The sequence below is a fragment of the Ascaphus truei genome, chromosome 5 (assembly GCF_040206685.1).
Source record: "Ascaphus truei isolate aAscTru1 chromosome 5, aAscTru1.hap1, whole genome shotgun sequence".
NCBI classification, from domain to species: Eukaryota; Metazoa; Chordata; class Amphibia; order Anura; family Ascaphidae; genus Ascaphus; species Ascaphus truei.
Window position 1 is genome coordinate 39357685 of NC_134487.1, and position 21348 is coordinate 39379032.

At 44.0% G+C, this 21348-nt stretch overlaps 1 protein-coding gene across 3 annotated transcripts in view; it reads right to left on the bottom strand.

The window, feature by feature from the left end:
- NAMPT (nicotinamide phosphoribosyltransferase) overlaps positions 1 to 21348 on the bottom strand; it is a 44784-nt gene that overhangs the window by 17572 nt on the left and 5864 nt on the right. For all 3 annotated transcript variants that reach the window (XM_075599697.1, XM_075599698.1, XM_075599699.1), the window contains exons 2-6: positions 6125 to 6281; positions 5548 to 5651; positions 4382 to 4510; positions 1684 to 1842; positions 162 to 298 (exon numbers count right to left, since the gene is read on the bottom strand). In XM_075599697.1, coding sequence (XP_075455812.1) covers positions 162 to 298; positions 1684 to 1842; positions 4382 to 4510; positions 5548 to 5651; positions 6125 to 6281 — 686 coding nt within the window. The remainder of the gene's footprint in view (positions 1 to 161; positions 299 to 1683; positions 1843 to 4381; positions 4511 to 5547; positions 5652 to 6124; positions 6282 to 21348) is intronic.

Sequence of the window (21348 nt, forward strand, 5' to 3'; positions counted from 1 at the left end):
AAACACAAATCTAGAAATTAAACATTATAGCATGGAATTCCCGGTAACAACCAATCTAAAGGTATTTGCTTAAGAAATGCGTTTCCAGAACTCCATGCAGTTTTGGAACGCCAATACAATTGAATGGCTTGGTGGACATTAAAATCGTAAAACAACTGTACCTGTGTTCAGCAGCTGGGACAGAAAATCCTGGGACTGGGTCCTTTGTTCCGTAATATCTTTTTATTAATGCAATCCCTGCTACAGTGTCCGTTCCTTTAAAATTCACCAAGTGAGCAGATGCGCCAATCCCAGCAGTCTGAAGAGTTACAAAGTAAGTAAAATAAAGCTAATTAACCATCTACCACGATATATTTTGATTCCTGGATCATATGTTTGTGCTGATGATCCATGGTTGCTAACGTCATATGCTTTAACAATGGGCCAGAAGTATACTTCTTGAAATTGCGCAACACACACACACACACACACACACACACACACAGAAAATTCACTTAAATGCACACTACCAATTTATAATATAACTTTTAATACTATTATATACTTATAACATATATTACCGAAGAAAATGTGTAATAGAAGAATAAAAATAAATTAAATCAAGTAACATATGCACCAAAATCACCTCTCGTGTATAAACACTCCAATATACAGTTGAAAATGGAGTGTTAGAGGCTACAAAGGTGCAAACAGCCAGGGTGAGCAAACAAGCCCACATCAGTAGCTAGCCCAGTAGATGAATAAATGGAGTTACCAGTAGGGATGGAACACTATACTATCCTTAAATAGATGGTAAATCCAGGTGGTTAATACCAATGTGCCCCTCAGCACTCCACACGAGCAGCTGAAGGAGCAGAGCCACTGAGGCTATTAGACAGTGAGTGCTGGTACTTACGTAGATTTGTTAGTACTATATAGGGGAATAAGGGTCCCCTTTTGTTCCGTGCACCCTGCAATTGCATATATTTAACACTATCAGAGTGCTGTCTATCGTCCCCTTTTACCCCAAGCATTTCCATACACAAATAACTCATTCCTGTTACGTTTCTTAGGAGAAAAGGCAGCCATTCAAAAACTAGCCAGAGTTTTAGAAATGTGAAACTAGATATTTCCATATTAGAAACCCATAAAAATCAAACGGAAATGATCACTACATAAAACCTGATTAAATGGCAATATTTACTGCACCGACACACTTTATTCGAGCAAATACCCGGTATGTACCTGGCAGATACCTGGAATGCGCCGCTCCTCACCTCTGACAAGCCCCGTTGCATTTGCCTTCCCAGCCTGGGTTCATGCCTGGCTGATGGGCGGCTGATCTGTTAAATGAGGATGATTAGGATTTAATAGGCTGCAATGCTTCGGGTGTCTACCAGATGGCATAAATTCATGAATTGTAATGCAGTGTATATATATATACTGTGCAGTATTGCAGCCAGCGGGAATAAAATGCTTCAATCCCTGCCTGAAAAATAACTCACTGTACTCGGGCAGAAAACAGTCACAAACCTCAATACACCCGGGTATACCCGAATTCGTGGGACTAGCCAAGCTCAAATAAAGTGTGTCGCCAGTGTACTGTTACGTCTTTTTGAAACCTAAGCTCAACGTACCAAATATCACTTGCTAATATTAAACACAAATACTTGGGCAAACATGGAAAACCAATAAATATGTTACCTCTTGTGAAGAAACTCCCCTGTAGCCGAAGTCATGCAATTTATACTCCAAACCCTTCAAGTTACCAGATGTTTCTAGCAAATACTTTGCCAGAATCTTCTTCTGCTCTCTTGAATTTGTTGCCACGGTGATTGGGTACCATGTTTGGACTAGGATGGTCTACATCAATAAAGAAACATCGCATTATAATGGACATCAAATACAGGCAAAATCCCAATCAGGAAGAACGACAGCATTGAGATATTTTCAGTAAAGAAAAGGATGTCCAAAGTGAGTAAAAAGGACTTTAAAGCTGACAGTAACAAACAAAATGGGGCATATTTTTGCCTGTGTAACACACACACACACACACACACACACACACACACACACACACACACACACGTTTAAATCATTAGTGATCTATTTTACACAAGGCAAATGAAGCAACAATCATGCAAGCATGTCTTTATCGCAATGTTTGTTTGTGTTACCTATTGACAAAAGGTTTATGTACAATTTGAAATCACTTCCTAGCAAGTTTATTTGAGGACATTTTGGCATGTGTGGTCTGCTTGATTAGGGGCAGGATCTGATCGTGGTGCAGTCCACCCCCCCACACACATACATACATACATACACACACACACACACTTTAACCTGCAGCTCTTTCCCTGCTCCCTGCGCGTGTCGGAGCGCGCAGCAGTTTAAGCTGCGATGGGACGCGCGTGCAGAGAAGAGCAGGGGGAGCAAAGACAAGATTTTTGTCGGGGGCGCGGTCATGAAATCACGCGGTTGGTTCGCTCTCACTGGCTGAACCGCCGCGACGTTAAAAGCACTCTGTCGCCGTGCCAAAAGACACATTGGTCTTTGGGCAAATGTGGTTGCGTATGGCGCTTTCAGTAGGTGCACGCAGGCAGTGATTGGGATTGTATCTTGTTCGTGCACGCTGTAGCGCAAGCAGATGCGATCAGTGGGACGAGGCCTAAGAGGTCTCACAGGGGAAAGTTAAATGAATAGAGGGAATGTGGTGTTTGGAAATAGCCAATCATACTTGAAATAGAGGGAGGCAAACTTCTAAAGGCTCTCTGGGAGGGTTCTACAGCAACCCAAACAATGCACAGATTCTGCCTTGTAAGTGTCTCTATATATTGAAACACGCTTATTAAAATCGATCTATTTCTTAGTAGAGAAAATTGTCCTCCTCGGTGCTGTTCTTCACAAATCAGTGCAATATGTAAAAAAAACAAGAGAAAAGAAAACAGTGTATAGTATAGTATAATAAAGTGCAATTATTCAATATACCTCTGATGAAGTAAGCCACGCTTACAAAATGCGTAGGGTGATTGTTGTATGCATCCTATGCCTGCTAACTAGCCTGGTTGCACTGCCATTTGGATTTTCTGTGGCTACTTGCTGCCTTGCACTCTGGGAATCGGCGTGTGTGAGAGCACCGAGTGACGTCGGAGCAGAGCGGAGGGAAACATGGAAGAGATTCCCCTGCACAAGCCCCACACGGACACAGTCAGGCCCATCAGCTGGAATACGTCGGTGGAGGTTTGACCAGAGGGTCCACAGACTGGAGACCAGAGGGGCTCGACAAAAGGGACTATCCAGACAATCACCAACTAGGTTCAATTGTTTTACAAGGCTTTAAAAGGATGAAATAATGTGTGAGTGACACTCCTGGTGTCCGTTTTATGACATTTTAGTTATCTTATGGATGTTGCTTTTTTCCTCTCTCATATCACCATTGAGACAACTTCCATACAATTGTGACAACGTTAAAAGACCAGTATTGCATTGTGAGTTATAAGATCACATTCAATGTATATATCTATGTGCACTGCATGAAGGGTGAAAATAGAAATCATTTATACTTGGGGATTATTCCCTAAAAACTAGTTGCCGAAGTCTATCTCCCATGTTTGTTGTCGCTAACAGTTGCAGTTTCATTTCTATCAACTGTCATTCCCTTGTTTAATCGGTGGGGAATCTACCCAAATAAACCACTGAATAATTGTCCTGTATTATACAGTATAATACTATACACCGTTTTATTGTCTCTTGTTTTTTTTACATATATGTCACTGAGCACTGATTTGTGAAGAACAGCGCTGAGGAGGACAATTTTCTGTCAAGACCAACATAGGATCTGGACAATCCTGGTGACGGCCTGACTGCAGGACTTCAATCTTTAGAGGTGGTCACTAAATACACCCACATTTACATACGCATTACTATGTGTATGTATTGATATATTATCACTAAAATAGTATTAAAAGTTCACACACTTTTTGCATCACAGCACTTGGGGTATAGCGTAGAGGTTGTGCTTTCTTTTCATTCTATTTCTTAGTAGGATAATATTAAATGAAATTCAGTAATGGAAAAAAAAAAAAAAAGTTTCTTTTTTTAGCCAACATTCATTATTCAATAATAAAAAATAAAAAACCAAGATGTCTAAAATTGAACAGAATAAATTAAAGCGGATTGTTTTGTCAACAGCTTTACTTTTTAAGCAATTAACAAGAGATATTCAGATTAACTTTTGAGACCATACAAGTCTCTTTTGCAGGTGGATAAAAGGACAATTATTCAAATGTCAAATATTTTGTTTTAAGTCAGCGAGTTTCCAAATACCATCACAAGTAATAAAAAGGTATCGAAAGCAAAGAGAGTCATATGGAGATGAGAATTAAAAAACTAACAAACAAACCTCAATCCAGTTGGTGAGCCAGTAGCATTCAGGATCTGTATTTTCTACTGTAAAGAGTACATTTCCCCTGGGGATGACGCTGCCCTCGGGCACAGCCTTCACTTCAATGGGAAGATGGCCATCATATTTCTGTAAAAGTAAGTCTTCAAACGTAAGCAGCAATTCGCACCAAAATTGCAATGCTCTGGCACAAGCAACACATTCTTTCAGTATAAACACAAAGCAATGGAATCAAAAACAGAAAGTTCCATCTGTCCTTCATATGTTCTTTCTGTTCTAGAATGTGAGAAGCTGCAGAATTCCATTCCTACATAAAAACTAGTATATGCCCAGTTTTAAATTCCAGTTTTGTAGTGTTGATTTAAAAATAAATAAAAAAATAAACATGCATTGATATTGCCTCAGAGTAGCGTATGGAGCCTGAATTCAAGAACATTCAGGGCCTTATTCCATGTATACGCCAAATTAGCCGTTTGGGACATTTTCGTCCGAAAAGCTCAATTAAATTAATGGGGATTTACAGCCCAAAAAAGCCTGAGCGATTGCTTCAGCATATATCAAATATAGAAGGGGGATGTAGAAGGTCCGATTATGTTAACAGAGAACGTTCCTGTGTTGACTACTTTCAAGATACTGAGTTGAAGAATTCCCTACCTAAGAGCCATATTTACCAAGCATATCAAGTTAAAGACACCTAAAAGTTAATTCACTTCAATTGGCAGTAAGGTTATGGCTTACCACCACTTGGTACACCTGGCCCCTAATTTCCAGGATCCCTCTGTTAGCCTCTGAATTTCAGGATAATCAAAGAATAAACTACTTAAAGTGGTCTAATTAAAGACATTAAATACAGCTGCTGAGCCGCACCACAATCATCTCCAACACGCAAACACTAGAATTCCCTCCCTGTGGTGTTACAAAGAACTGGATGTACTGTACCTCACACCCCAGACATGAAAAGTAGCCTTAGGCTACATCAACATCTTTGTTGCTGCCCATACTGTACCATTGCATTGCAGGCTTCTACAGCAGCAATGTGGACAGGTACATACACTACAAACAAGATGAACATTAAAAACGTTAAAGTAGTGTTTTGATGGTGAAATATAGAATTACTTTTCAACTTTAAATAAATAAATAAAAAAAAAACGCTCAGCGTACTGTACCTCCAGAATGTAATTCCAGCCCTTTTCATTAAAAACGTCAACCTGAAAGTGTTCGCGATACATCTCTTTGGCTTCTCTGATTTTTTCTTTGGTCACCACTTTCCCTGTTGAAAGAGCATCAAACGTCTAAATAATACAGCAAAGAACAAAACAAACATTTTCAAATGTTTGTATTCGTCAGTGTCATTGATTGAATTCAAAATTAAATATGGTTTATTAAAAAAAACAAAAAAAAAACAACAATCTATATATCCATGACTTTTTTGGTATGGCAGTGCCACAAAAGTAGTTTCATTTAATAATAAAAAATAAATAAAAAAATAGACAATTATATAGTCGAGTGCTTATTTGGTCAAAGCATTGCAACATCTCACCTACAAGCATGAAACAGTTTCGCTTTCATTTTTTAAAAGGAATGATACATTTAAGAGGACTATATTTACACAACACAACAACTTGGATGCCTATCAAGTGCTGGAGGAGGCAACGCCTAAAACTTGGAATAGATTATTGCAATGGGGGCCACATTTCCATGTCTGCTCACCCATACTTAATCTGGAAAAAAAAGAACAAATACCTTTTAAGTACTTCTTGAGAATGTACTGCAAACCATAGAAGACCGTTTCCTCATATTTCACCTTCATTAATTTGGAGTTTTCGGTCTTGTTTTCCCGACACTCAAAGTAGGAATATACTTTGCTCGTATTTGGTGGATACTGCTTGTAATGCGTAACCTGCATTAAGAAATAACATGTTCCAAAATCACATCGGGACATAATGAACAAAAACACAACAGCTGGGTAAGTTGCAGTTCATGAAATTCTAATGGCACATTTGCATTTAAACTGAACAATTGTTCATCTAAAATCATTACCAATGCCTCGAGCATTGCACCAACTTTATCTAATTTGTCTCAGGATATGTTGGAGCACAAGGTTTTTGTAGAGTCTACAAAGAAAAAAGTGATTTGGCACAAATATAGTGTCCGACATAAAAAAAAGTATACGTTTACACATCACAAGACATCCTGTTAAAAGATGTAATGTTGATTTTAATCCGCAGTTTGATTCAGTATTTACGTGGAATAGAGGTCATTGATCATCTCAAAAGCTCACAACAGCTATGAGTTATGCCCTTGTTCGTTTAATCAAAAAAGTACCACAACCAGCAAAGATTTTTCAAGATCAAAACAATATTACCGAACTTTTAGATCTTTAGATTCTATATAGATTGCGGTTCCTTTCACTCGTGTGACATTCATAGATGCTGATCTTGAGAGCAGAAAAACATTTTCTTTTATTACAGGTTTGGTCTTTGGCGCTGAACGGTGTTAATTTCAGTTCTGGGGAGCCCCTGCTTCCAGAGATGCTTCCCTCCATAGATGCTGCCGATATCCCTGTGAAGTTTAAACACCCCCCAGTCACACTTGCCAATAAGGAAGCCAGATTGGATGACACCACAGCTTTCTATTGGCCTGCATGACATTTAAAGACACCATCATGTAAAGCACACAGTTTCCCTGACTGCAGAGATACCGGCACCGCTATGGAGGGAATTATGTCGGGAAGCAGGGTTTACCTGGAGCTGAAATTAACAATTTCAGCTCCGGAGGCCCCCTGCTTCTAACCTGTAATTTGGGCTTCTGAATGGGGGAAGTGTTTGTAAATTCATTTTTTTTCTTTACCCTAATCCCACCTGGCCTTTAAAATTAGTGAGCCAATAAGGGAGTGGGGGTAAAGAGACAGGGCTTTGGTAGTGCAAGCACATGCAAAACACCCTGACACCAGACAAAAAGGGAAATCAAACCCCTCTCCAAAATCGCAGTTCACACAGTTTACAAACAAGCTCATCAATAAAACTCAGAACTCTGTAAAAGACAGACAGGCTTTATACCAAACAAAAACGGAATATCTCAGATGCCGAATGAAATTACACTCATGAGTATCCTGCAAAACTGTGAAAATAATGTATGAAGATGCTCACTCACATTAACTAATGAACCTTAAAGTCCCGTACATACAAAAATGTATGGCTTTTACAGTATCAGCAATTTTATCTAAAAATGTTGACCCAAAAGATTAGGTTGTTACAACATCGCAATGTTTCCCCTTTCTAACATATACACAGATGTTAAGAGAAACCATTCCAATTTTGAATATCACTACCTGCTTCAGTCAGCTGGTTTCATAATATAGAAATATTATTGTTATGAGCACAGGGCACAATTCACCTTCACCTGCAGAATAACAATATTTAACAACTCTGTTCCCAACTATTAACATTCCTATTATGTAGTAAAGGGCTGCATGATTTCTTTTTATGGTGTCAAGCTCTCCGGTAAAGGGGCGGCTCCTACTAGCACATACATGAACAAAGGACAGTGGCGTGTTTAAATGTAGCTCATTGAAACCCTCCCTTTGTAAATAAAATATTTATCCAATGTCTGAGAACATTTGTAAGCCCTTAACACTACAGGTGAATGTTTTTTCTTTTCTTGTTGATGGCTTCATATTTACTGTGCAAACAATCATTAATCAAACAGAAACAGAAGTATCTGATATGCTTAAACTCTATGTTCCATATAGAGGAAGCTCCCCCTCCCTCATTTTATTTTTTTTTACATTTTTTCACAATATTGTACGGTAGAACGTTAATGTAATTTCTAGTTTTTCCCCACCACGCGATTTTCTTTAATGGTGTACTTTGTTCTTAGAGCAACAAGCCATATTTTTTTTTACTATTACAGGGTTGATGGAGGTCTCCGTAGCTGAACGCCCCAGGAATCCCCTGCTTCCAGAGATACTTCCTTCCGTAGTGTTGCCGAGTTCCCTATCAATGGCAGCGTTTAAAATGTCTCACATCACGCCGGCCAATAGGAAGCAGTGACACCATTCGGTGCGGCTTCCTATTGGCCCGCGTGACCGGTACATTTAAACTCCACAAATACCAGCACCCCATACAGAGGTAAGTATCTCAGGAAGCAGGGGGTCCCCGCAGCTGAAATTAACCTAGTTCAGCTCTGGAGACCCCCTGCTTCAATCATGCAATACATATTTTTAATTAAAATTAAACAGGTATGCTGGTTTAAAAAAGAATCCAAAACCCTAAATTAGCATGGCTGCTAAATTCGCTCATCTGGTGACATTGAGGTTTACTAATGAACCTCATCGTTATAAGATCAGACTTTTTTCTGATACTGTAGTCTGCATGGAAAACAGACCAGTGATGATTGCCATCCTAACACTATACTGCTGGCCTTGGGCAATTTTAAATAAAAGAACAAAACAACTTTAGATTTTTTTTCCTGCTTTAAAAACGGCATTGCCTTGAGCTCTCTAAAAATAGGTCATATTAAAGAGTGGTGGTAACACCTTTAGGGAGGCGTTTCCTCTTCTGCTTTGTGTTACAAACAGCCAAGACATTCCCAGGTACATCACACTAGCTGAGGTTAGGATTATGTTTGAAAGAATAATAATGCATCTTTCACGTATTAGTGAAAAAAAACAACAATATGCTGGAAAGATCTGGAATGCATTGCATGTCTGTTTGGCTTCAAAGAGGTTCCACTCCTAATTATGTGGTCAAGATTTATTCTTTTACCAATGATTTTCCTGTCTTATTTTACTTATTTTCAGTCCGTTAACATTAATAATTTTTTTGCAGCATGACATCATACTATTTTGGTTGACATTCTCCAGCCATCATTAGAACTGATGAAGCACTACTTTTATAATAACGACGACTCTCCGTGCTCATACAGAATGCATTCCTGACCTTCAAACTGAAATCAAGCTCCTCGAAACCACCCTTTTCCTGCTGTGGTTGAGTAATCGGGAACCTGTGCTAATCTCAAAAATGGCATCATTTGACAAAGAGAGCAATGTATTACAAAGCAGGTTGCCATCTGCTAGCCCCCAATGCCAGCACCTAATGGTCTTTAACCCCACTGCCCCAATTCACAACCAGAACAGCTAACAGACACAGGCTTTGATACACAAGTCTAAACTGAGAATGATGTACATGGTTTTGCACATGTACATTCAGACAAACAAAGCATACATGCAGATCCATACATGCTTACATACTGCTGGACTTGCAAGCCTATAATTTCTTGGTTAGGAGTCTTGTGCCCCTGCCAGATTTGTCAGGTTGACTTGTATGGAATCTTTCCCCACTGTGCCCTTGCCCCATAGGCATATAAAACAAGCGATCCCGTTTCTAGGACTTGTTTTGTGCTGATGGCATTGATCTTCGGTGAGGAAAAGCAGTTTACTTCCACACCAATGCTTAAAAGATTGGATTTAAAATAAATAAATAAATAAATAGCAATAAAAGGAGATGCAAGACAAAAAAAAAATAATAATAAAAAAAAAATATATATATATATATATATATATATATATATATATATATATATATATACACACACCATAATACTGAGTTAAGTTATGGTGAGTAAAAAAAGTGACAAAAACCCTCCACAGGAAAGCAAATATGCAAATACAACTGTATGCTCATCTGCATGTCTTAGGCAGGTCTGCAACCCCGCCTTTCCCCATTATCACCCAGCATACAGCACTTCCACTGCAGCAAGGGATTCTGGGAAATGACATGCAAATGAGCACACCGTGCCACTTTTTGCTTCAAAAACCATTTTTAACATGGTTCCCTATAGGCTTAAGCTTGCTGCATGGTCACAGCTTTGAGCACAGCCAGGGTTAAGGTGCATACCCAGAAAACCACCCACAGACAGCTGTTTCGACCTTAATGGGTCTCATCAGTGTGGGGTTGATTAACTGGGTATGCAAAGAAGCTAAAGGATAGGCCAACCATAATACTGAGTCTGTGGGTGGTTTTCTGGGTATGCACCTTAACCCTGGCTGTGCTCAAAGCTGTGACCATGCAGCAAGCTTAAGCCTATAGGGAACCATGTTAAAAATGGTTTTTGAAGCAAAAAGTGGCACTGTGTGCTCATTTGCATGTCATTTCCCAGAATCCCTTGCTGCAGTGGAAGTGCTGGGTGATAATGGGGAAAGGCGGGGTTGCAGACCTGCCTAAGACATGCAGATGAGCATACAGTTGTATTTACATTTGCATATTTGCTTTGCTGTGGAGGGTTTTTGTCACTTTTTTTACTCACCATAACTTAACTCAGTATTATGGTTTGTGTTTGTTTTTGTGTTTGTGTTTGTGTTTGTGAATATAAATATAAATATATAAATATAAATATATATATATATATATATATATAAAAAAAATGCATGTATGCTGGGGGGGCAGGGGGGAGTAGTACAGTGGTAGTGTCCCTACCAATGCATGTGTACAGTACATAGTTTGAATCCCAGCATAAGTGTGTGACCTTAAGAAAATCCCCATCCAAATGCATTGTAAACTTCTATTGGGCAGAGACTTGTGCCTGAAAAATTCAGTATACAATGCAGAGTACATATTGCAGTGCTATAGAGGAAGATTAAGAAACATTATGCTTGGCTGATTTTTGTAAGGCATTAAAGCAGCAGTTCAAGCTGCAGTGTAAAAAAAAAAAAAAAAATTCAATATGTGCACCAATATAATCAATACAACACTGATATGTGATTAGCTAAGTTGGCCATCGATCTATCGGCGAAGATTCGGCACGGGCGTTCACTAAATGACTGTCAGTGCAGCAGAAGCGGACCCAAGATACAAAGTTCTGTGGGGAAGATCATGTGACCAGGCAGTCACTAGACAATTGGTGCACTGCTAGAGAAGGGGCAGGCCTCAAAAGGGATGTGCCAGAGCCTGTTTCAAAAGAGGATGGTGATGTGACTTTGTAAATAATTGCTATAGGAATAAAAAAGGCTTCTTTGAAAAGGTTAATGCATAGTAACAGAACATATATAATAACATAAGACTATGAAACGGTTTTGATGCACGGAATACATACGGTTGGGCTAGTGCCGATAACAACGAGTCTCCTACTCTAAACAGGGGTGAGCAAACTGGAGGGCACAAGATTTTTCTAGGGGTGTGCAGCAGTTGCAGAGGCCCTGCACTCTTAATTTAAATTAAGCAGGCAAGGGGAGGGGGGCGCAGCTGCAAATGTTTGGCACCCCTGGTCTAAAAAAAAACACAGTAAATGTCATGTTTCAAAGAGTTAGAACCATCATTATCACTTAGAATCATTGCAGCTTTTATTTCTACTAACCACTAGCTACAGTCAATAGCAACAGAATGTATATTCAAAGGCATTTGCAATTGAGCAATTCAGAAACAAGCTTTATTTCAAGAATGGTATTAATTATATTCAATGAAAAAATATGCTTAATGGAACAAAGCATAGGAGAACAGATCTAAGGTGTCTCCGTGCCAATGCAGTTATAAGTGCCATGTCTTTTGAAGATTAGAAGACTAATTGTGTGAAATGATTAATTTTATATATACATGTCGCTTGAATGTCTGGTGAAAAGGATTACAGTGCTGCACTTCCTAATTCCAGAACTCCTAAACACATGTTGAATTATGTTATGCCCAGTCAAGCTGAGGTTACAGATATCAGGGTGTGTTCAACCATGTCAATTCTCATACAAAAAGGTTCATTCCCACAGACTCAGCAACATTTGCAAAAGCTCCTTCCTCTCAAATACATCATACAGAATACACAAGCAGTTACCCTGTGCTTGACTCTATAGCTTCTACTACATAGGAGGAGACCGGTGGCAAATACTGAGAGAGACGAGAGAGAGGAGAGAGAGAAAAGAGAGAGGAGAGAGAGAAAAGAGAGAGGAGAGAGAGAAAAGAGAGAGGAGAGAGAGAAAAGAGAGAGGAGAGAGAGAAAAGAGAGAGAGAGAGAAAAGAGAGAGAAGAGAGAGAGAGAGAGAGAGAAAAAAGAGAGAGAAGAGAGAGAGAGAGAAAAGAGAGAGAGAGAGAGAGAGAGAGAGAGAGAGAGAGAGAGAGAGAAGAGAGAGAGAAGAGAGAGAGGGAGAGAGAAAAGAGAGAGGGAGAGAGAGAAAAGAGAGGGAAGAGAGAGAGAGAGAGAGAAAAGAGAGGGAAGAGAGAGAGAGAGAAAAGAGAGAGAGAGAAAGGAGAAAGAAAAGAAAGAGGAGAAAGAAAAGAAAGAGAGGAGAGAGAAAAGAGAGAGAGAGGAGAGAGAAAAGAAAGAGAGAGGAGAGAGAGGAGAGAGAGGAGAGAGAGGAGAGCTTTGGTGGTGCAAGCACATGCAGAACACTGACAGACAATGAACTCCCCTTTGCATCACATTATAAATTCATTTTATTCCGTGTACATTTCAGTTTTGCCTCCAAGTTGATTTGACAATCTTTCTTATATACTATATTAGTGAAAGCACTGTATGTTTGCCTGCCTGGATGTCCGGTGTCCCTAGCGGCAATCTCATTGGTCCCTTGGGCCGCCCGCCCCCGCACACCTCTCATTGGGCTCACACACTCACACCACCCCCTTGGCCCGCCCCCCACACCTCTCATTGGCCTGAGGCGGAGTGACGGGCCAAAGGTCCAAAAAAAAAATAAAAAAAAAACAAACACACACACACACACACACACACACACAGTGTCACACACAGTGTCACACACAGTGTCACACACAGTGTCACACACACACAGTGTCACACACACACACACACACAGTCACACACTCACACAGGAGGGGGGGGTGTTACATACATTAGCGGGGCTCACAGTGTTACATACATTAGCGGGGCTCACAGTGTTAGCAGCACATCTCCCGCTCTCTTCCCCACCGGTCCCGGAGGCTCCGCCTCTTCCTGTTTCCCGCGCTTTCACCCCCCCCCCCCCTCCACGTGGGAGCTGCCGGACGGGTGAGTGAGCGGCCGGACGGGTGACTGAGCGGTCTTCACGTCCCCTCACCCCCCTTCACCTCCCCTCACTCACATCCTCCACCCCCCCGGTGCCGCTACACTCAGCGGGGGAGCGGAGTGATCACCTCCCCTCACTCACTTCCCCTCCACCCCCCCCGGCGCCGCTACAGTCAGCGGGGGAGCGGAGTGATCACCTCCCCTCACTCACTTCCCCTCCACCCCCCCCGGCGCCGCTACACTCAGCGGGGGAGCGGAGTGATCACCTCCCCTCACTCACTTCCCCTCACTCACTTCCCCTCCACCGCTACACTCAGCGGGGGAGCGGAGTGATCACCTCCCCTCACTCACTTCCCCTCCACCCCCCCCCGGCGCCGCTATAGTCAGCGGGGGAGCGGCCACAACACGCTGCCTCCCGCCTCAGATCCACGTGGGAGCTGCCGGACGGGTGAGTGAGCGGCCTTCCCCTCCCCTCACCTACCCCTCACTACACTTCCCCTCCCTTCCACATCCCCTCCACCTCCCCTCACCCACCCCTCACTACACTTCCCCTCCCTTCCACATCCCCTCCCCTCCACCCCCCCTTCACCTCCCCTCCACCTCCCCTCCACCCCCCCCTTACCTCCCCTCCACCCCCCCCCCTTCACCTCCCCTCCACCCCACCTTCACCTTCCCTTCACTCCCCCTTACAACCTCCCACCACCTCCCCCCCTTCCCACCTTCCCACCACCTCCCCCCCCCCCCTTCCCACCACCTCCCCCCCCCTTTCCACCACCTCCCCCCCCCTTTCCACCACCTCCCCCCCCCCTTCCCACCACCTCCCCCCCCCTTTCCACCACCTCCCCCCCTTCCCACCTCCCCCCCCTTTCCACCACCTCCCCCCCTTCCCACCTCCCCCCCCTTCCCACCACCTCCCCCCCCTTCTCACCTCCCCCCTTCCCACCACCCCCCTCCTCCCCCTTCCCACCACCTCCCCCCTTCCCACCTCCCCCCTCCTTCCCACCACCTCCCCCCTCCTTCCCACCACCTCCCCCCTCTTCCCCCTTCCCACCACCTCCCCCATTCCCCTCCTCCATCTCCCCCCTTCCCCTCCTCCATCTCCCCCCTTCCCCTCCTCCACCTCCCCCCCCTTCCCCTCCTTCACCTCCCCCCTTCCCCTCCTCACCTCCCCCCTTACCCTCCTCACCTCCCCCTTTCCCCATCCCCCCTCTCCCCTCTTTCCCCCCCTCCACCCCCTTCCCCCCTCTTTCCCCCCTTTCCCTCCTCCCCCACCTTTCCCCCCTTTTCCCCTCCCCCACCTTTACCCCCTTTCCCCCTCCCCCCTTCACCCTTACCTCCCCCCCCTTCACCCTTTCCCCCACCTCCCCCCTTCTCCTCCCTCCTCCTCCCTCCTCCCCCACCTCCCTCTTCCCCCTTCCTCTCCTCCACCTCCCCCTTCCCTTCCTCCCTTCACCTCCTGTCACCCCCCCCCTTCGCCTCCTGTCACCCCCCCCTCCCTTCACCTCCTGTCACCCCCCCCCCCTCCCTTCACCTCCCGGCAACCCCCTCCACCTCCCGTCACCCCCCCTTCACCTCCCCTCCACCTCCCCTCACCACCCATCCTCACCTCCCCTCCGACCTCCCCTCCGCCCCCCTTCACCACCCCCCACCACCCCTCCGACCTCACCTCCCCTCCTTCAACGCCTTTCGTCCGCCCTCCCGCCTCTGCCTTTCGCCCACCCGCACTTCTGCCTTTCACCCGCCCACCGCTCACATCCCCGCGCCACACAGCCGCCGCACGCACTAAACAGACCTGCCACACTCGACACACACCCGCCGCCTCTCACCCACCCCACACACTCGACACACACCCGCCGCCTCTCACCCACCCCACACACTCGACACACACCTGGTGCATCCTGCCCCTACGCAACAATATCACTGACCAGCTGTCACCCGCACTCGCCACACACCCGCCGCCTCACACCCTAGCAGGACACACGCCTCACATTTTTACATCACTTATGTCACCAAAATATACATTGTACTGTGGTGTGTTTACAATAAACCATTTTTATACAACATCGTATTACATTTTCTTCCATCTTTCTTTTCAACATTATTATCCAACCTTTACAACAAATAGTCACCTATTGTTCCACCATTTATAAATAATACTACCTATTACGCATTTACATCCCGGGCAACGCCGGGTCTCTCAGCTAGTTTGCAATAAAAATGTTTTGCCTCAAATAATTAGTTAAAGGAGGAAAGCAAATAGAGAACAAGGTTACAAAAAAAAAAAAATTATCTCTCGCGTGAATAGAGGGTGATCGAGGGTATGCACTAGAATAAAAAAAAATGTGTTCAAACATAGCTCAATACACAAAAAAGATTAAAACAAACATCACCTTAGCAACAATCTATATCTATATTTTTGAAACCGTCCGTGTCTAGGGGCAATCTGATTGGTCCGTCGGTCTGTCACTCAGCCTCCGGCCAATCAGATTGCTCCCTTGGCCCGCCCGCCCCCGCACACCTCTCATTGGTCACACTCACCAGCCACTGACACCGCTACCCACGGGCATCGCCGCACGCTCCTCGGTGCCACCGCCTCACCTCTCCCCACTCCCCCTCACCGCAAACCCCAGCCTCTCCGGTGCCTCCAGCAACACTACCCACGAGCAGCGGCGCCCGCTCCTCGACGCCGCCGCCTCACCTGCAGAAGGGAGCCCCCACATGCCTTCTGCAGCTCTCCGGGCTCAGCTTTCCATGCAGCTTCCCCCCTCTCTCCCTCCACATGCCCTCTGTGCAGCTCCCCCCCCTCTCTCCCGCCACATGCCCTCTGTGCGGCCCCCCCCCTTCTCTCCCTCCACATCACTCTGTGCTCTCCCTCCGGCTCCCGTCCGATCCCCGCCCCTCCCTAGCAGATGACTTGAGCTGGGGTGCAACTCCCCCGGGCTGCAGGAGGAAGCTGCTGCCGGCTGTATGCTGGAAGGTAAGCAGCTCCCCCCCACACACATTCCTTCCTCTCCGGCCCCATACCTCCGTCCGTCCCTCTTCCAACACACACGTAGACACGCGCGTGCGCACACACACACACACGGTATCCCCAGCACCACCACATCAGCATTCTCTGCCCCCCGCCATTCTCAGCCCCCATCAGCTCCCCCATCGCCACACCCACATCAACACCAAACCCTCCCAAATCAGCACCCCGATACAATCACCATCAGTACAGCCACAGCAGCAGTACCACCGCACACCGCACACCGCCATGGGCCGCGTGGACCACTCCCCACCCTACCACCCAAATGCCACCCCCACACCACAAACATCCCGGGCAACGCCGGGGCTCTCAGCTATAAGTAAATATAATAAACCAAACATTTATTTTTTGGCCACCACACAAAGCATGGTGCAAACGTACACTTGTAGCTTCTGGCCCCCTAATGCCAGTTTCTTACTGTATTTAATCCAATCCAACTACACAAATTTAGTAAGGCACCTACAGTACACACAGACTTATTCATAGACACAAACATTGAAGTCTAAATTCCAATACAATGATTAACACAGTTTCTCATCCACACAGTCATTTCGAAAGATACACCCAGACACACACCTGCTTACATTTTATGTGGGGTGTGCTCAATCTTTCCCAATCAGCTTCCCACCCTGCTCGCCCCCCACTCCCTCTCCCTCCCTTACCTTGTCTCCCGGCTCTCGGCTTCAAATTACGCCGCAGGGTCACATGAGGTCACGTTGCCAAAGACAAGGTAGGTGAAGTTGCAGAGGTCTCACGCGATCCCCCGGCATTCATTTTAATTCCGTGGGGGAAGAGTGCGGGGCCGCTGTAACTGCCGCGCCCCCCCCCTGAAAAATCTTGCGCCCCTGTTTTAAGTCTGTTTTTTTGATTCTACAAGCGCTGTTCCCCTGCCACAATCACCAAGTTGATACGTATGGAGCCCTTCCCCACTGTTTATTGGACCATAGTTCAGAGGTGACCCACTCCAGTCTTCAAGGGTCACCAACAGGTCAGGTTTTCAGGATATCCCTGCTGCAGCACAGGTGGCTCAGTCAAAGCCACTGATTGAGCCCTGTGCTGAAGCAGGGATATTCTGAAACCCTGAGCTGGTGGTGGCCCTTGAGGACTGGAGTTGCCTACCCCTACCATAGTTATAGCTAGCAAGATCTCCCTTTTCCTAGAATTGGTTTCTCTGTTGAGTTTTGAGACGGTTAGCAGCAAATAGGGACAGACAGATGGAGTAAGAGATTCTTAGTGGGCTTAAATTTTTTTTTTTAAAAAACTATGCTGGAGAGGCTGCGGACAAAAGGGAGATATGGCCCATATTTGGTGGTCATGCCCGGAAATCCAGAAATATTGGGAAACCCTACAGTCAATAATTAGAGGTCACAGACCTCACAATACCTATTGTTCCGCTAACCTACCTCTTGGCCAGGCCAATAGAGAACATTGACCGACAAACAGGAAAATTAATCTCCTTCATTCTCACGGCGGCCAGATGTGCGGTGGGGGCTGCATGGAGAAAGGTGTCTCCCCCCCAAGCAAACGGTCAAGAAAAGAATACAGGAAGTAATGCTGATGGAGCAACTATCAGCCTTTCTGAAAATGACGACGACAACCTTCTATAACACATGGGAACCCTGGCTGACACGAATGGTAGAATAAATGGGCCCTTACCGATAGAGGAGACAAAGACCGAAATATCCCCCCGCTCCCCCCCCCCATGGGAAACTGAGTAAGACGGGACTCCCCCCCCCCCACCCCTCTCTCCTAACCCCCCCCCTCTCTTTCTGTTTCTTCCCCAGCATTCATCACAAGGGAAGAAAGATGTTTACACAAAAATTAAAAAACTGTATTAGGCCAAGATATGCATGTAACTATGATACAGTTTATAATGTATTAATGCCTAATAAAAAACTTTGTCGGAAAAAAACAAACAAAAAAAAAAACAGTTTTTGAAGGCTTAAATTGTATCTGTGAAAATACCTACCAAGCAGCGGACAACAATTATTTGTACAACATGTTAATAGCTATTAGAATGACAACTAAAAAACACTGCAAACACTAGAAAAGGTGTAGTTGTAGTTCACTTTAAAAGGTAGTGTCATCCTGTCCCCAAATTCCCAATGACCCTTGTAGGTTTATGGGGTTAAAAGTTGATGACGAGTGCAGTGTTTTTTAAATGAATGATCAGACTTTCCACCTCTCCAGAATGCTCCTGTGAAAGTGAGACACACTTGATAAGGGTGATCAAAACACTTTATCAACGTTCCCAATAAAAAGAAGTAAGCTAAAAATACCTGTTAGCCCAGTTGCAAAAAGGAAATCTTTATTGATTACCCAAGAATCAGAAGCAAGTAAAACGGAAGGCAGTTGCATGGTAAATAGTTTCCAAAAAACAAACGTGGAACTTCTCTTTGGCAATATGAAGTGTGTAGTAATATATGGCACACCGTGCATTGCAGCATACTCTTAAGGGATGTTGGACTATGAATGCTTTAAAGTATTTGCAATTGCATTTAAGCAGGGGGTCTCTGAAGCTGAACCTAGTTAATTCCAGATCCGGGGACACCCCGCTTATAGAGATACTCACTTCTGAAGTAGGTGCCGGTAGCCACTCTTCTCGGCTACCAGGATTTCCAATATGTCCGCTGTTTCAAAATTTTTTGGGCCCTGCAGACCAATAGGAAGCCGTGACATCATTCCAGTGTAAATCATGTCATCTTTGTTATGTTACTATGACGACAACCGCCCCCTTTATTAATTGCAAAACTGAAGAAAGGTGCGAGTCTATTGTGTTTTCAGAATGTTTTTATTTACTTTTGTAAACTAGTTGTGACTGTACCTTTAACGTTGAACAATGAACAATGAATATTACTTCCCCCCCCCCCCCCCCCGTTGCTTGAGTTCTGGGTTAAAGGTACTACACACTAAACATTTTAAGCGATGGAAGGCTGCAGGGTCAGAGTACCACGGCCCCTTGGATCACACAATCGCTCCTTCACTGATGAAGTAACAGAAGAGATCCCTTTCAGTCTGTATCCCCTGAATCTCTAAGAAAATTAGCATTTTTGGGGAAATCTAGCTAGGAGATCAGGGGATACAGACGGAAGGGGATGACATTACATAGCAGCTATGTCTAGGGCACTTAAAAAGGGTTCAACTGGAAGAGAGACAGTTCTCCATAATCGAGAACTAACCTGTAAATGTAGGCTACTTTTGCAGAGATACATTAAAAGGTGCAACTCACCCCAAACTGAAACACACTTTTGGAGCAGATCGGTCAATGACTGCTCTGATTCCCGAGGTCACTCACCACAATACCTTGTACGATATATCACTATGCACAGCATTGAGGGGGCGCGACCTCAGGAAGAAAAGCACCGATTGACCGTTTTCTCTGTGGAAGCCCTCACAGTGTATAAAGTGTTTTGAGCGCAGGGCACACAAAGTAAAAAAATAAGTAGATATAGAGAGCCATTACTGCAAGGCTTAGCTAGTCTTTCAGGTTCCTCTGAAGTCCTTGACAAATTGGGATAGAAAAACATGGCCATTCAACTCTATTACTTCCGGGTCCACATTGACAACAGAGGGTTTTGCCCTCCGTGTCATGTCCAGGAAAGCATAATGGGTTTATTTGCTCCAGTTTACATGTTGTGTATTTTATCTCATGCGTATTAGTGTTAAATTAGCCAATTTCCACTAACAGTCAGGCCTCTTCTGGTGTGTATAAAGGACAAATGATAGCCTGGCTTTATGATACTAGGCCTTGTCCTTGACTTATCGTACATTCCAGAATTGCTGCTATCATATCATCAGTCTAAAATATATATGTTATGTCAGCACATCCTCGCTGCACTATCAGTTTCGTTTTCAAAGAAAAGGGCATTTCCTCATGTATTGCAAACTTTCCAGTAAATCAATCTATGACCAGATGATTCCTCCTTATTGGCTCCATAGACAAAACACAAGTTGTAACGGCCCTTGCAAATGTATATACTCTGGAAACCACCTAACAATTATAGCATAAAACAGATTTGGGAGAACATATCCTCCAAAAAGTCCTACAGTGCTAGTTAATCCTACAAAGAATTTTCAGATCCCTTCAGAAGTGAAGGGGTTTTGTTTTTGATCTTTAGCCTGAATCTAACACACATGACAAAAGGAACACTCATGGGGTGTGAAAAGCAAGGAGATGTACACTTCCAATGGAGAGCTGCCCAAGACAGCAATTACATGCTAGCCTGTATTCAACAAGACAGGAAAGCACAATGCTACAAAAATGCACAGTGAAATACTTATATATTCTCTTGAAAAGGGGTCATTTAGTTAAACCCTTTGGTCAAAGCATTATAAGCCTGCAAGCCACACATACAAGGCATGACCAGTGAGCAGGTCCTAACACTACCTGATAAAATTCTCATTTTAATCTTATCTTAATGAGAATTTTATCAGGTAATGTTAGGACCTGCTCACTGGTCATACCTTGATGTGGCTTGCAGGCTTATACGGTTTGGCCAAGAGAATATATAAGTATTTCACGGTGTGTTTTGTCACATTGGATGTAGCATTGGGCTTTCCTGTCTTTTGTTGTATACAGGCAGTCCTCGTTTTACAACGCTTCGCTTTACAACGAATGGCTTATTCAACGCATACCTATGTTCATTTTTACAACGCCAAAACAGCTTATCCAACACTTTGCAAAGTTGTTTATGTGTATATATATATATATATTTATTTATTATATAATATAATATTAAAATAAAATATAATATAATATTAAAATAAAATAAAAAATATAATATATATATATATATTTATATTCTTGCATTCCAGTAAAATCAACCCACACTGATGAGACCCATCAAGGTCGAAACAGCTGTCTGTGGGTGGTTTTCTGGGTATGCACCTTAACCCTGGCTGTGCTCAAAGCGGTGACCATGCAGCAAGCTTAAGCCTATAGGGAACCATGTTAAAAATG